The 16,120-nt window shown below is 33.9% G+C and overlaps 1 protein-coding gene across 2 annotated transcripts; it reads right to left on the bottom strand.

Moving 5' to 3' along the window:
- Nucleotides 1–966: 966 nt before the first annotated feature.
- Nucleotides 967–13,458, bottom strand: LOC145563759 (CDP-diacylglycerol--serine O-phosphatidyltransferase 1-like). Of its 2 annotated transcripts, none has more exons than XM_081624184.1 (13): nucleotides 13,290–13,458; nucleotides 12,544–12,742; nucleotides 12,251–12,316; nucleotides 12,089–12,148; nucleotides 9,440–9,530; nucleotides 7,915–7,969; nucleotides 5,868–5,947; nucleotides 5,625–5,741; nucleotides 5,419–5,503; nucleotides 3,225–3,316; nucleotides 1,744–2,027; nucleotides 1,540–1,628; nucleotides 967–1,426 (listed from the first exon to the last, which is right to left on the bottom strand). In XM_081624184.1, the coding sequence occupies exons 2-13, from the start codon at nucleotides 12,702–12,704 to the stop codon at nucleotides 1,299–1,301; spliced, it is 1,308 nt and encodes a 435-aa protein (XP_081480310.1). In that variant the 5' UTR covers nucleotides 12,705–12,742; nucleotides 13,290–13,458; the 3' UTR covers nucleotides 967–1,298. The 2 variants fall into 2 exon arrangements, with proteins under 2 accessions (XP_081480310.1, XP_081480311.1); XM_081624185.1 differs by having other exon boundaries at nucleotides 1,774–2,027; nucleotides 13,290–13,456.
- Between the last annotated feature and the right edge of the window lie 2,662 nt (nucleotides 13,459–16,120).

Raw genomic sequence — 16,120 nt, 5'->3', positions numbered from 1 at the left:
GGTATCCTATCTTCATCATTTTTCAGTTATTATGACTGCCTTAAACCAATGGAATCAATGACTGGTTTAGGCCTCTTAATCTAGTACTGAATTTTGGTTCTCTTCATACGTGTTTTGTTCTATAGACTATTGACATGCATCAGCAGGTTGATTTTTTTGTTTAGACCTCTGGTATTTGCCTTTTGGTGTTTTGTTTTATCATTTCTAAAATCCTTACCGTGTTATACTGTTGTAATAGGCAACAGAAGATGAATACGTCATGCAACATCAGGTGTAATATAGTTACTGACCTGTTCATATTAATTTTTGGGATGGTAAAGGAGACCGGATCTGGTCTGCCCTTACAACGAAGGCTCCTGGCAAGGTAGTTTGTTCCTCCAACTCCAGTGACTAGAAAATTTTCAACATAACATGGAGTGTTTTAAGTTACTCCCTCCGTATTTTTTATGAATGAAACATTTTGATATTTGCACTAGCACTTAATCCACTTTAACTAATATTAGTATTAATATCACTTAATAGTTCATTAATATTTAATTGTTATAATTTTTACTTGTTACGTAATAATAAAATATATCATTATCCAAAGTTTTGCAAATGTGGTCAGGAGAAATATTTCACTTAAGAAAATATGTAATACCTAATTAGATTTGTACAGCAAGTGCCATCTGAATTGTAAAGTCTTGTAACTTATTTTTATTAGAATTCGATACAATTAGGTGCCAGAAAATTTATATTTTGTAATGTTTGAATTGTACTTGGGAAAACATGTGTGCTGTTTATCACAATCCTAAAGAGGTGGCCTGGCTGTGCAATCAATCCTCAGCCAGTCAGTGCCACTATTGGTGTGAGCTGCGGTTATCTGACAAGTGCATAGACAAAGCAAATTAGCAATATGCACAATTTTGCCTTTTAGCTATAACACAAGCTTAAACACCATCAATTACCTCGATACAAACACAAAAAACCGAGAATTCTCCATTAGGGCATTCAAATAAATAGTGCTCATTTGTACAATACAAGTTATACAACAGTGCTGAAGAATGAAAGAATACAACCAAGATAACCAAAATTAGTAATGGAACAAGACATATCCACAACCTAGATTAGAAGGAAAATATTAACCTATAACTCTTCAAGACCTGAAAAAATACCTCTAAAAGGAAAATTGTGATCTACTGTTCAAACAATGAGCATTTACAAATTGCATGGAAAAAAAAAAGTATTTACAGTCGAACAGCTACAAGTCAAGAAAGGTTAAGGCATGAACCATCCCCACAATCCTCATGTAATGTAAATTAGTCTCTCTTCTTCTCTGAATATTTTTGCAATTTCCAAGTCCATGTCAACAAAAATATCAAAATTCCTACACCAAACGACGTCCAAAAAATCACCAGCCACAGAGGCATTGGATTTGGGTATAATCCTGGAAGGCCAAAGAAATATATTAAGAATCAAGAAACTACTATAATGGAAATTTCAATGAAACTGCTGAATGGCTCATCTACTAATTGAGTAGCCATAGATTAGTGAACACACCATGTCCAAACTTGATACAGATGAGTAACTCGACAATGCAGATAGCCAAGGCAAGCCAGCATAATGCCCCCACCTTTTTTATTGGTTTTCTGTAAGGGTAAAAGGAAGAAGAGAATGTGATATGCCTTTAAGGTAGCCTTTAGCTACTTATCATGCAACAAAAGATTTCAAAATAAGCGAATTTAAGAACTAATCGAAATTTACCTAGGCCATAAAAAGGAAGGATTTGTATACCTGTCCTGTAGATATGAATTGTATTCTCGTATAGTTGGAATAGCAATTAGCCACCATAAAATCAACCTGTAGATGATGATGGGATTGCGGGGAGGAATCCAAAGACAGAACTTGAGGAAAAATGTGTTTAACTCCACTGTCAAAAACACAATGCACAGAAAGAGAACTTGTACAAAGCGCCAGGGACCAAGCAGTGGATGCCACTCATCTTTATCCCACCGTGCAGGTGTAAATTGCCCTAAAGTACGTTTAACCTGCAGAATTCAAGAAATGGATGGTTCGTTAACCACAAAGTTGACATGTTGCTATGACAAGGTTCTTTGAAAATTTGACCCATATTGTGAGCAGGAAAATTATCACTTAGAAGGAGTTTTCAACAGAGTGAAAGATTGCAAATAGAGGCCACAGAAATCTCAGACAAAAAAAATATAAATGGAATTATGAAGCCTGCCTGAAGCACAGGCATAACTCTGACCCCTAAGGGATTAGATCTCCATGTGGTTAGGGAGTGGTGAGTGGTGGGCATAATCTGCCTTGGGATGAACCTCTGAAATAGGGGCTGCACAGCCCAATCTCAATTTAAATTGGACTTATTTCCCAATATAAGTTTTTTTCCAGCAAATTCTATCCTAGTAGGATAGCTATGAAAGTAGCTATGTTACATTGACACAGGTACGGGTATCCGATATTGGTACGGATCTGAGTGTCCGATATGTCAATTTCAAAAATTTAGGACACGGGGACACCGTCTTAACTTTGGACTCGGGTACAGATACGGGCATACGGCAATAAATTTTTCAGAAAAAAATGGATAATTAATATGCCCGTATTAATAATTTAAACAAAATTAAAAATCTTTTACCGTGTGTAGACTGTAGAGTAGTGCGAAGTAGCTAGTAGTAATAATATAGTATGTGAGCTGTAAATGAAAAAAAAAAAAAAAAAGTTTGGGGAAAGGGGTGGGTCACGGGGTAGGTCACGTGGGAATGTGGGATAGATTGTGAGAAACAATTTGTATGGTTAGAGAAGTGGTGGGGTCAGGTCAAGAGATCAAAGTAGAAATAATACAGCTGTATCCTACCTACTCCTTTGATATAAAATAAAAAACTTTTTATATGGCCAAAAGTCTGAGAAAAACTGCTCGACTTCCATGGAGAAGCCAGACAACCTCGCTGGAAAAGTATACAGGAGCTTAAATTATGGGTTTTTTCTACGGATCTTTGCCATGAAAATCATTTTCAAGACGACAATGCCGTACCCGAGAGCCAAGTGATGTGTCCGGAACGGATTTCATACCCGGATTCGTGTCGGGTCGTATCGACCCGGGTATGACGGCAAAATTGCCGTGTCCGAGTAACATAGGAAAGAAGTAATAACAGTGGGACTATTCTTTGATTCCAATAACCCTAACAACAATAATCACACTTTCACTAAGTCAACATAAGACATACCTTGCCAATGATATTTGGTTGGCGGCTTATTCCAACCCACTCATAAGTTTTCCCATCAAAATATCTCACAGTACGCATACCAGTCCAAATACCTGCAAAAGAGATCATAACAAGAACTGAGTACACCATAATATACACTACTAATCAGGTAAATACTGATAGATCTCAAAATTGAAATCTTAAAGTTTGGGACTATTATAACTGTTAGGTTAATGAGTTCATGATCTCATAGATCATAAACATACATACTACACAACGAGGTGGAGAAAACTCATACCCATTATTTATCTCTAGAAATTGGTTCAATTTCTCTCTATAAAGCTTACAAGGATCATGAGTTCTAAAACATATGCCCAAATCATGGACATTAAAACATGATGCTAAAAACAGGAACGGAAACAAGAAAACAGAGTCTCCCAAAATATAGGAGACAAGGAAATGTCTACTACTAAATATTTAGAAAAAAAATATTACTTGCTTAAAAGTTGTATATTTGTATTTGGAACATCGTGTTTCGTATAAAGGAATAATAATAAATAAATAAAAAGAGGAAGAACAAGATAGGAAACCCGGGAAAGCGCATGATATCTTCCCCCTCCCCTTTTTTCCTAAAGTCAGCCATCACTTAAAGCCAATGATTAAAAAAGGATTTAAACAAGCAATCAAATACATGTCCAGATGGAGAGAGAACTCAGAACTATTGGTGAAATTGACAAGTCTGCAAAAAAATTGAGCGGTAGAGGAAAATTTAAGAAAAAAATAATGGTAAAAATAGGAAGAATCTGCTTGCAAATAAGAGATAGAGGGAAAATATCGAGAACAATAATATAGGTGGCAATGATAAATCCAACTGCGAATTGAGCAGAGGGAGAGGGGATTCCAAAAAAATAATATAGGTGATCATGACAAATCTGCCTGCAAATTGAGCGATAGTCTGTCAGATCCAGCCCGAAGAAAGAGAAAGAACATCTTGCTCTAGTGGGCGAGTTGATTGACTTTGATCAGCAAAGATCACGGCTTTACGAAGATTTTCCTCCATTAATTATATGATGATTCTAGGGCAGAAACTTGTGAAGAAAACTCGAAAGTCGAAACATGTCTAAAGCACAGTACCTTTTGAGTTTTGACATCGGGGGTTGGGGGGGGGCATTTTGAGAGTATTTCAGAATGTATCTATTTTGAGGACGTTGAAACACAAACCATAAGTGTGCAGAAGTAAGACTTCCATATTAAATGGGATGGAGGATATACTCGGTAACTTGTCTGTCTACAGTGATAAATATCAGAATATTACCAAATTCCAAAAATAAAAAAGAAATGGAAACAAGATTTCTGAGATGGACACAAGATAGAAAAATTAAGGCTTATGGATTCCTACAAGACATTAGCAAATAGAAGAAATCAAACATGAATAAGCATTTTGTTTACATTTCTTGTTTCTTTAGCAACTTATTACTGGGCACACCACATCTGCTATCTTTAGAAACAGTAGTCTAGTCCTAAATCACATCTCAAGAGACTAAAAGCAAGGAGGTAATTTTTTTTTTTTTTTTTTTTTTTTACTTCTACAGTCCTATAAATGAAACTTTGAACATCTCCAAGATTAGGAAATTTTTTAATGCCTAGTTCAGTAAGCCATGTAACAGATGGCTTGATTAGTAAGCTAGTGTTCCCATGCAATATAGTTAATAAAAGACTTCTGCACAGTGCATAGATGCACATGCCAAAAGTCTCTGTAAAATCAATAAATAATAAGCAAATCCACATCAGAAAATGGATGTGATGGCCTGAAAAGCCTGAGGCTTGGTCCAGCTTGCCAAGCATATGAACAGTCAATAGAAAGAAAATCTCTCTGGTTGGCCCAAAGTCCCTAGCCTAGCCTTTTCCCCAAATTGAGTTCATGTACTTTTTGCACGATTCAGCTTTATTATTCAGAATTTCATGCCAAAAATAAATTTATAAGGAATTTTCACATGGTAATCTTGTATGTTAAGGTAATTCACAAGGTACGCCTAAACTGAAGTTTTATTCACATAATAACCTTCGATGCAAATTGTTGTGAGCACCTCATTTTATAGACCATAAATGGATTAAGGAAGGACAGTTGTTAATCAATTCAAATCAACACATGAATGCTAAAATAATTTTCTCACAAGCTTGAACAGGGGTGAAGGAAATTTTTTCCATAACTTACCAAACCAATTGCAGAGCAGGATGTCCAAAATGATGCTATCCCACCAACACTCGTTGAAATTTGGTAGCATATGACGGAAGGTTAGCTGAAAAGAACAGCAAGAGTCAACATCAGAACATAACAAAACCCAAACTGTTTCCCTGTAACAAGAACAGCACCACAAACAAGTAACAGGGGAGATTATTTTTCTTCTTCAGAATAATTACCTCCATCATTTCAAATCCAATGGATAATACCCAGAGCAAGGGCTGATTCCGAATCATAATCGCCTTGCCCCACCATCCAAGAATGTGTGCCAGGAAAAATTCGTCAAATATTGTTGCCTATAAAAGAACTCGAGCATTAAAACACTGGTATCATGAATGATGCAGGCTAAAGAAGAAGCACATTGTAGGGAAACAAGGAAAATATATTTCCAAATAAGATAGATGTGAAAGGAGTTATCATACATAAAGGTTCTTAAACCTGTTGTTGGGGTCTTCAGGAACATATATTCGACAATCTGAACCATATGATCTTTCAGGAAGTTCTGCAATAAAATCCAAAATAATTCACAAACTGAAAGTTAAGCACTTGTAAAAGCATTTATTGTCAACAGATTACAGAGGTCCTACTGAATTTATGCCAGTATGCCACAGCTAATTTTCAAACTTTGACACAGCAATTCCTACACAAGCAAACCCACTAACGAAAAACGGAAAATTTTAAGACATGATTGTCACTAAATTTTATAAACCTGCATGATAGAAAATACTAATACAAATAACTTATGACAGATATGAACTAGATAAATAGGTGAAAGGTCATAGATTCAGAACTAATGACAAAGATAGTAACAGACCTAAACAACCAATTGAAAAGGCCAAATGAGGTTACTTGATAATCACCTTATCTACTGATACCTTTTATCAACCAGCAACATGTGCCTGGTCACTCTACCCAAATCGAACAGATCACCCACATGCTTTCCTAAGTGAAAATCAAGAATAATGAAGAGGCAAGAACTCTGCTTCAGTACAAAGAAAAGCCAAGGTTGTTACACTGTCAAAATGTGCAACAGATTGAACATCTTGGTAAATCCCTTCGGAAGATTTATATTATGATTGGAAAAGCTGCAATATATAAAACAAATATCCATCTTTATGTTACTTTTTCAAGATGAAGATGTAGGAAAGTTTTCCTGTGATATTTATGTCACGGACATGGTGTTCATATACCATCTTATCTATTAAAAAATATGGTAGATGAACAAAAGATTTGTGAACAGAATAGGGTGTGAATGGATGAATTTGCTGGCTTCCATTTCTTTGGATCTTTTATTCGATTGGAACCAATCCTTCCCTCTTCTTCCAACCATCAGCACCATTGGCTTTTTATTTTTCAAATAAAGCAGTATAACATGCATGAAATCACATCTTTACAGCAACCCTCATGATTTAGTGCTCTTGTGTCCTATGTGAAATTTACAATAGGTAGCATACAATACTCTGGACTAAAACACTTGGGCTAAACGTCATTTGATGGTTAAGGAAAATAAATCGGCTACTTCAGCAACATTCTCAAGTAAATTATTAGCTAAACTCTCACAAGGATAACAACTTGCATAGGACCTATTATTCAAGGAACAAAAATCACCTTCCATGCCCTTTCAAAGAGGCAAAGAGGGAGAGCGGGGACAGTAAATCAAAGTAAATATGATTGGAGGATCTCTAAACTTCGATTATTATAGTTTAGGGGGCAAGGCAGCACAAATGAACAAATAAACATGATGAGGAAAGAACAATTCTTATAGCATTTTCCAGGCCATTGGCCTCAAAAATCAACAGGCTAAGCTGAGTGATAATGCTAACACTCTGATAACAGTAGGTGTAATAGTAGTGCTCAGGCTACAAGCCAGAGCCTGAGTCAACAATGAAAGCTGTTTTTGGCAGATCAAACACACTACATTATCACCTACTAACTCCAAACACATGTGCCTCCTTTTACTTAGAAAGAAAAGCCTATATTTATTAACCAAGCAAAGGAAATACAAATTCGATTATATATGTTTGACAGTTTACTACCCAAACCTTGTTAGCATAGCAACTTCAAGATTACCAAAAGACAAAAAGAATAACATAGCAAGCGCTTTGTTGATATCAAATCATAAGATGGTAATGTGTTTCAATTATCAGATCAAAACCTATTTTAAAGCTCGGTAACTATATCAGCACATTGATTCAGACAAAATTGGATGATGCATATTCTAGAGGTGATTAGATTGTTTTACAAGGAGCTATTTGAAGGAATCTTACAGGCATAAACATTGAGCTTGAATCCACGGCACTTTACGATATTAAATTGGCTTATTTTAACCCATAATTGACTATCTGATGAATAAAAAAGAATCATAGGAAATATGATTTTTCCATGATTTTACTCATTTCACAACTGACCAAATACCCCAGTAAAAAACTTTCTAAATAGGAAAAGAGAAGATAAGTACAGAAAACTTACCAAAACCAAGATCTGGATGAAGATATTTCATGAACTGGCGAGCATCATCACGCTTCTGAAATAATTGTTTCAGCAAAATACTTAACATTAAGATGAGTTACATGAACACCAGAAAACTTGTTATTCTGTATATGATTGGCAGATGAGAAGGAGGAAAGTTAGGAGTGGGGTGTTGAAAAGGAAAGGAAAAGTATAACACCCTTAGATCTTTCCATGCAAGGGATCAAAAGAAAATTTTTGAAGGGACTGAATTGGTATTATTGCATTTTCCTCTACCAAATAACTTAATTATTTACAGTGTTAATGGACTCCCTTGCCGTTCTTTCCATATATCTCCCTGCAAATTACGCTTTATAATAATTACTCCCTCCATCCCAAATTAATTACTACCTCTGCTTTTTCAATATATTTTACTACCGGTATACAAGAAGAAACATTATCATTTGGGAACTTGATTGAAAAGAGACAACTTTTAGTTTCAAAATATACATATTTAATGATTTTTATTAATAATTAATCACATAAATTAAATACATAAATGGTGGTTGAGACTAGAGTTGACGTTAATGCCAAATTAGAGCAATTGAGGCAAAAGTTAAGAGTCTCAGGTAGACTAAGCCAGAGCGAGTATATGAGGAAGTCAAGTGGGGATATAGTAACGTTGGATGGTAAGGAGGTGCCCATGAGCAAGTGATTTAAGTACCTTGGATCGATTTTACATAAGAATGGAGAAAGTGACCAAGATGTAACTCAAAAGATTAAGTCCAGCTGGCTCAAATGGAGAGTAGCAATTGGTATGTTACAGCATACCATAACTTTGAATGTAAGGGAAATTTTTTTGTCGAATATGGGTCAAAATGTTGGGCATTCAGGATGGATCATACTAAAAAAAAAATATTAAGAAACAAAGATGTATATGTTGATGTATGAGAACACCTTAATAAAGAATAAAGTTAGAAATGAAAATTTTAGGAGGGAAATTGGATTTGTGAACAGTAAAGGATCAAATAAGGGAAAACTGGTTGTTGATTTTGGCATGTCAAGTGGAGATCAGAAGACACACCAGTAAGTAAGGAATGTAGAGGGTTGGGATCAAGGAAATCTTGAAAAAGGAGTTAAGGACAAGAAGAAGTTGAGTTTGTAGGAGTTTATGCAAACACAAATATGGAAGGAGAAGATCATGGTTGGCGAGTGCATGAGACAAAATCTTAATTTGTATACCAACCCCATCTTTGGGATTAAGGTTTTGATTGTTGTTGTCATCAAAGGTGGTCTTGGAGACCATAAATAAGCAAATGTTCACATAATAACTTATTTGGAACGGAGGGAATAGATAATTATCATATTAAGTGAAAATATTGTTAATGGGTAAGAATTTCAGAAATCAAATCCAAAATACGATACACACCAATACAATCGGGACTAATAGGAAATAAAGCATAAAACTGCATACTAGCTAATTGATCCAAAAGAACCAACTCATTAAAAAGAAAGAGATTTTATTGTATGTTCAGGTGATATTCACCTGAAAAAGCAAAAATGTCAGAGCAACAAGGTAAACGACAGCCATTCCATGAACTAGGCGCCAAATTGCAGGATGAGGTCGTATAAGGACCCTGCATAAAGTACGAATCTGGTCAGTCTATGCAAACACAGACACACCCACCGAGAGAGAGAGAGAGAGAGAGAGAGAGAGAGAGAGGGAAAATTTACACACATACATTACTGAAAAACTCAGCTTACAATTGACGTGTTTCTACCAGATTAGATAAGTACATAAAACATAATAACTCAATATTTTTGCAAATACACAAGTGATTTATCAAGTCTTGTAGACTAGCGGAGAAAAGATTAAATTCAGGGATTGTAATCCAATTTTTGGAGCTTATCCTACTACATTATTCCTAACACTGCTTTTAGATAACCAGTAGCAGACATTAGCAATTTGCTATCAGCCTATCATGAAAAACACAAGAGTAAGCTTACTCAGTTACTTGCATGTTACTGTCCATTCCTAGGTTAATTGGAGTGATACAGTCATGCCATGCGGCCCCTGCCACACGCATCAATTTCCATGGTTCACTACAGAAAACCCATATTGCCCAAGCAACAGCAACAACAACAACAACAAAGTCTTAGTCCCAAAATGATTTGGGGTCGGCTAACATAAATCGTCATAAGGAATCGTACGATATAAAGAAAAGGACATAACAAATCATCATTTAAAAGAGTTTGAAAAAAGGTGAGTAAAGTAAGTAAACGACATAGCATTTAAGAAAAATTAGGGGAGTTTTAAAAGAGATTCAAGAATAAAATTCAAGAAAGTTTTAAAAGATTGGTTAAAACGTTGAAGTAGAAAATCGAAAGGTTTGAGAAAACTTTAGCAAAAGAAAACAATACAGTTCATTAAACATTGGTGAGCTAAAAAAAAAAATTAAATACGAAAATAAATTTAGAAAGAATATATACCCAAGCAAAACATGAAATTAATCCACAACAAAAACAGGGTAAGTATATGTCTTCTTAAAGACGTAAGATGAAAAAGTATTCCTTTGGTGCAAGAAAAACACAATCAAATGTGAAAAACTTCCAACTAGCTAACAAAAAGATGAGACAAACAGCCATCACTTGTATTCAATAGATGGTAACTTTTGAAAAAACAAGCTTTCATGTTCACAAGATCCAGGAACAACGCTAGATCTGTGATCATGTTTAGACAATCTCATTGACTCAAGCCTAAAAAAAAAATTCTTAAATTCCAGATTTTTCATATGATTCATCTTCTAGCAAAATAGCTCCCTTGTGCAGCAGTAAAGCATAGACATGATCACAAGACGTAGGCATATACCATAAAAGGCTACATGGGTAATTAGGTAAATATAACAAGATATCATATTTATATCAATCTTTTAACTTGTATATAATCAGGCTTTACCAAAAAAAAACAATTTAATAAATTTATCCACAGGATAGTGAAAAAAAATTCAGTAGCAAACACAACTACAACTACATAAACTTCATATATCTAAGGAAATTTTGTTAGAAAAAACCTTTTAAAGCAACTTTTTTGTCAGGAAATACCTTATAAAATTTTTTTGGCAACTTAAAACCTGATTGCAATTTTTTTTGTTAAAGAGTAAAGACAACCAAAACTCAGTTCCCAGCATTGACTTGGTCTTTTCTGGCATTGACCCCCTTGTGCAGGTCACATGCCTATTTTTTTACTAATCCCACCCCTTTTCTTCTAATTTCCCTATAACTTCCCTCTTTCTCACTCTCTTTTTAAAAACACATCCCTGCCCAAATTATACTTCAAAAGTATATCAAACAACATTCATAAATTATACTACAAAATAAATTTCAGTTCCATAATCAAACAAAAACCCATCAAAATAAAATCAAATTCTAACCCCCAGAAAAAACAGAAGCAAAACCTGGTAACGCCACAGTAGATGGAAATACGTTTACCAGCAATAGAAGGCGACATTTTACTAATCCTATCATTAGCAGTAGACCCTCCTCTTTCTCTCTTTACTTTCTTCATTCAGATGTAATTAGCGCAAATTTAAAAAAGGGGCAAGAAACCCTAATTTTTTTTAATTTCTCTAATTTGATTAACTAGCCACAAATTATACAACAATCTAATAGTTTCCTTGGTCAAAATCAATTTTCAAAAACAATAATTGCACTAAAATCAAACTACCTTGCTTGAAAGATCTTCAATTGAGAGAGAACTTGATGAGAGAGAAGATGTAAAACAAGAGTGAGAAAGGGGTAAGTTAGAGGGAAATTAGAAGAAAATGGGTGGAATTAGTAAAAAAAAAAAAAAGAGAGGCACATGACATGCACAAGGGGGGGCAACACCGGAAAATAGCAAGTCAATGCCGGAAACTGGGTTTTGGTTGTCTTTAAAAATAAAAATTCAATCTGGTTTTAAGCTGCGAAAAAAAATTTATAAGGTTTTTCCTAACAATAAAGTTGCTTTAAAAGGTTTTTTTTGACAAAATTTCCTATATCTAAAGTACATGTGTAAAATAGACGATCTGCACATAGATATAATACTACTTGCAACCGCTACTCTTGTTATCAAGGCTTTGTACAACAAAAAAAGATCTAGCGTTAAAAAATTTGGGAAAAATATTGCACAAGAGAAAGAAGCAAGTTGAAATCTCACGTTGAAGGTGCTTGTAACAAGCAGTAAGTAAGAAACACTGCAATCATTGCCCATACACCCCTGCACAACGAGATCAACAAGACAATTACGCGTGCAATTCAAAGAATAAATGGGAAATGAATTATGATGTTGCATCACTTGCATGCATGTACATCAAAGTACCTTTTGACTGAAGTAACAACATCATCTGATCTGCTGCTCTCGGGATCAAGAGCTCCACTAGCCCAGCTGTAAATACCAAGAAAAATGCAAAAACAAACAATATATTATATACACAATTGCACACAAATTAGAAACATACTTAATGGGCTACTTGATTACAGTTGGACCAAGCTTAGATACTGTTATAACTTATCATCCAAATCAGACACAGAGCAACTCTAAGCATAGAATCAAAAACAATTGTATATGAACACAAAGCAGATACTAAAAATAATTAAACAAAAGAGACTCACATTAAGAAACAAGCACCAATGAATAACAATGTGATTGTCCGAGGTCGGTAAGCCCAAGCAGTCCAGGGGTCAAGCTCATCATCCGCACACGAATCATTTGCGCCACCATTTGCATGTGTGGTACCTTTTCTACTAATACTCTTAGATCCATCAGCCTCCATAAATATGATGCTTATATATGTAACGCTCACAGTAAAATCTAGAATAAATAGACAAGAAATTAAATAAGATACAACAACTATCACAAATCACAAAATAACCAGACACGATATTTCCCTCCCCTCCCCAGTTGCCACGGTGCACCAATCGAGCATCAGCAAAAGGGCACCCACCAAGTCCAATATCAAGAGGGGTTCATTAAAGGTGCTAACCCTTACAACCGGCTCGAATACAAGTATGCTCGGCTCGAGCTCAATTTATACAGGCTCAGCTCATGAACTCGACTAGGCTCGAAAAATGCAACACATTAAATTTGACTCAATCATCAAATTAGGATCGAAAAATCACATAAAATTCTTCTTGATTAATAGCATCAACGTAAATTGCACATAGAAGAACTCCAGTGGCAAAATCGCTCATTAAAAGCTTTCATAACATCATTGATCATAACCAATAGTTCAATAATCCACCTTAGAAGAACCCTAAATTGACTATCCTGACACTTAAATTAATGGTAGTGCAAAAATTAAACCCTATTTTATGAAATTAATATTCGATGATTACAAAAAAAAACAGAAACATCTTACCTCAGAAGTTGGTTCAATGGAGTAAAGAAAGCTCACAGTATGCGCTTCAATGGAGGAGAGAGAAAAGTAGAGCGTAAAAGTGACAAGCTTTGAACGGAAAACATAGGACTCTAGGAGAAAGATTCTCACATATTCTCACTTGTCAATTGTCAGATCTAATTAATATTATTCTATGTTAATTGCCATTTTTGTTCAACTTGTTTCAAATTCTCACTAAGGTTTTCCTTAAAAAAAAAAAAATTAATTAAATAAATAGCGGCTTGTTTGACATCGTTTTTATTTTTAGTTTTCTGTTTTTTTAAAACATAAAACCAAAAACAGAAAATAAAAAAAAAAGCGTTTTCTCTTTTCTGTTGTCAGTTTTTAAAATTATCATGATTTTAATACATTTGACTAATTTTTTATTTATTATAGGACATTTATCATATGGTTTTTAAAAACAAAAAACCAAAAAACAGAAAACCACAACAATGCCAAACGAGCCCTAAATAAATAAATTCTCACTAAGATATGTTCTCTTCAGCTTAAATTCAGTTCAGTTTAGTTCCAATCAGTTTAGTTCACTTCTTAATTTTCTTCACTCATAAAATATTCATTTCAGCTCTATTTAGTTCAGTTCAACTCCAATCAGTTCAGTTCAGTTCAGTAAATTAGAACAGAACCTAATGTCCTATTCAATTCACCTTGAAAAAAATTACTCAATGTGTAATATTTAGTAAAATTTCTAATTAAGGAAATTAATTTCACTTTAGTAAAACTAATTTTTACTTCAGTGAAAATAATGTCAATTCAATAAAAAAACAATAACTTAAATAAGAATAATTTCAATTCAGCAAAATTAATTTCAGTTCAGCAAAAATAAGGTGAAGTGAATAAAGTCCAATAAAGCCACAATCATACCACAAGACAACGACACTTAGCATTCCAATTTTTTGCCAAGTGTTGCGCCATATAGGCGACAATGCATAAACGTAATTCCTTAGATGTTAGGTAAGCGATTTCGAATAGATTTATTAGGATAAAAAAAGTTGTTTTAAAGTTTTATTTTCGATAAACTTTTAATCTCTCATATACGTAAAACAATTTCTAACTAGTGTAAAGCCCGAGCAATACCCCGGCTTGCTAGTTTGGACTTGTTTAGTTTGCTAATCATTTTTCTTAGAACTTAATAATCATCTTGATATTTCATTACTTGAAAAAAGATTTGTATAGGGAACCAAATTCAATATATGATATATTATGATTTAAAGACATTCAACAACTATTGACTATTTAATAGAAAAATAAAATTATTATTTTTCATCAAATCGAAAATAATTCGAAGTTTTCCAAACATTATATTTTAAGTTGTTAAATCATCTTATGATCATTACACAATGGAAACAAATAGTATTAACACTAAGTATATTATCTAAGTTAATTGTAATTTTTTGGATAGAAAAACACAAAAAATAAATGGCTAAGATGATAAGACTTGTAACTTAAGACTTGTTAGTCGTGAGTTCAAGTCTTTGTATAAGCATTTTTTAGTTCTCAAATCCAATACATGTTGTGAAGGTGACAAGTCATGTTTGTAGGCTTTAAAAAGGTGACATGTGTCACATATTCTGTTTTAGGATCACTTTTTAATATATAATAATAATAATAATAATAATAATAATAATAATAATAATAATAATAATAATAATAAATATAATAATAAAGGGGCAAATACAAGTTTATCTGCTGGATAAACGAATTTTTGTTAATCTGGTGGTATAACTGTAAATATATTGAAAAAGCTGGTTATTTATTCATTACTTTGGTGAGCTGTCCAATTACTTACTGTTTACAGCTTGTTTTTTCTGTTTGGTAAGGAAATTACACATGTACCCCCCCAACTAGTTCATGAAAAAACGTTTGTACCCCTTCACTGATACTTGAAAAGACAATTATACCCCCAGATAACAATAAAGTATAGAATTTTAATTACTATGTAACTATAATTAATACTCTCTCCGTCCCCAAATGATAGTCCCTTATGGGCAAAAATCACGGAAATTAAGAAACTTAAATAAAAGTAGTAAAATTACATTGAAAAGATAAATTTACATTGGGTATGTAAATAATAGAGAGAGAAAGTAATAAAGTACATTGAAAAACAAAATTTACATGGGAAAGTTAAATTTGCACAAATATTGTTGCAATTGGAGGGAATTTTGATAAAAAAAATTGATATTAATGGTACTTGAAAAAAGCAAATGGGACTATCAATTTGGGACTAAAAACAGGCCATAAGGGACTATCATTTGGGGACGGAGAGAGTTCTACGTGACGATTAACTAATATTCCCTCCGTCCCTTAATACAAAGCCTCATTTCCTTGCTTCTTGCTATCGAGTGTTTAGTTTTCGTTCTCCCCTATGTATACTCGGAAATTCAAGGACTAGATAGAGTTGCATTTTTTTTTATGTTGAATATTACATCATACTCTAGTGTATTTCCTTTCTATTAGTATTTGTTGCTTAAATCTCTGGTTTCTTGAAGATGTTTGTGATTTGTGACTTGGCTGCATTTTGTGAAGGCCATTATGACACTGCCACCCTATTGATCAAATCAAACTGGTAATTATGTAATTATTCTATATATATTAGTTTAATAGAACGGGCTTTAAGTAGCTCGATATTAAAAAAAAAAAAAAGTTTCTTTAGATTTGATGTCAACCTTTAATATTTAGGAGGTAAACAATTGTATTTAATTGCTTTAAGGGATGCAAAATCCTGCTGAGAGAGGTTCATATAGCTCTTGTCCCCATGTAGGCTCCTGCTATTCTTGTGCTTGTCCTACATCGGC

The sequence above is a fragment of the Chenopodium album genome, chromosome 10 (assembly GCF_948465745.1).
Source record: "Chenopodium album chromosome 10, dcCheAlbu1.1, whole genome shotgun sequence".
In the NCBI taxonomy this organism is placed as follows: Eukaryota; Viridiplantae; Streptophyta; class Magnoliopsida; order Caryophyllales; family Amaranthaceae; genus Chenopodium; species Chenopodium album.
Note: the sequence above shows the minus strand (reverse complement) of the source record. Positions and strands in the feature narration are given on the sequence as shown.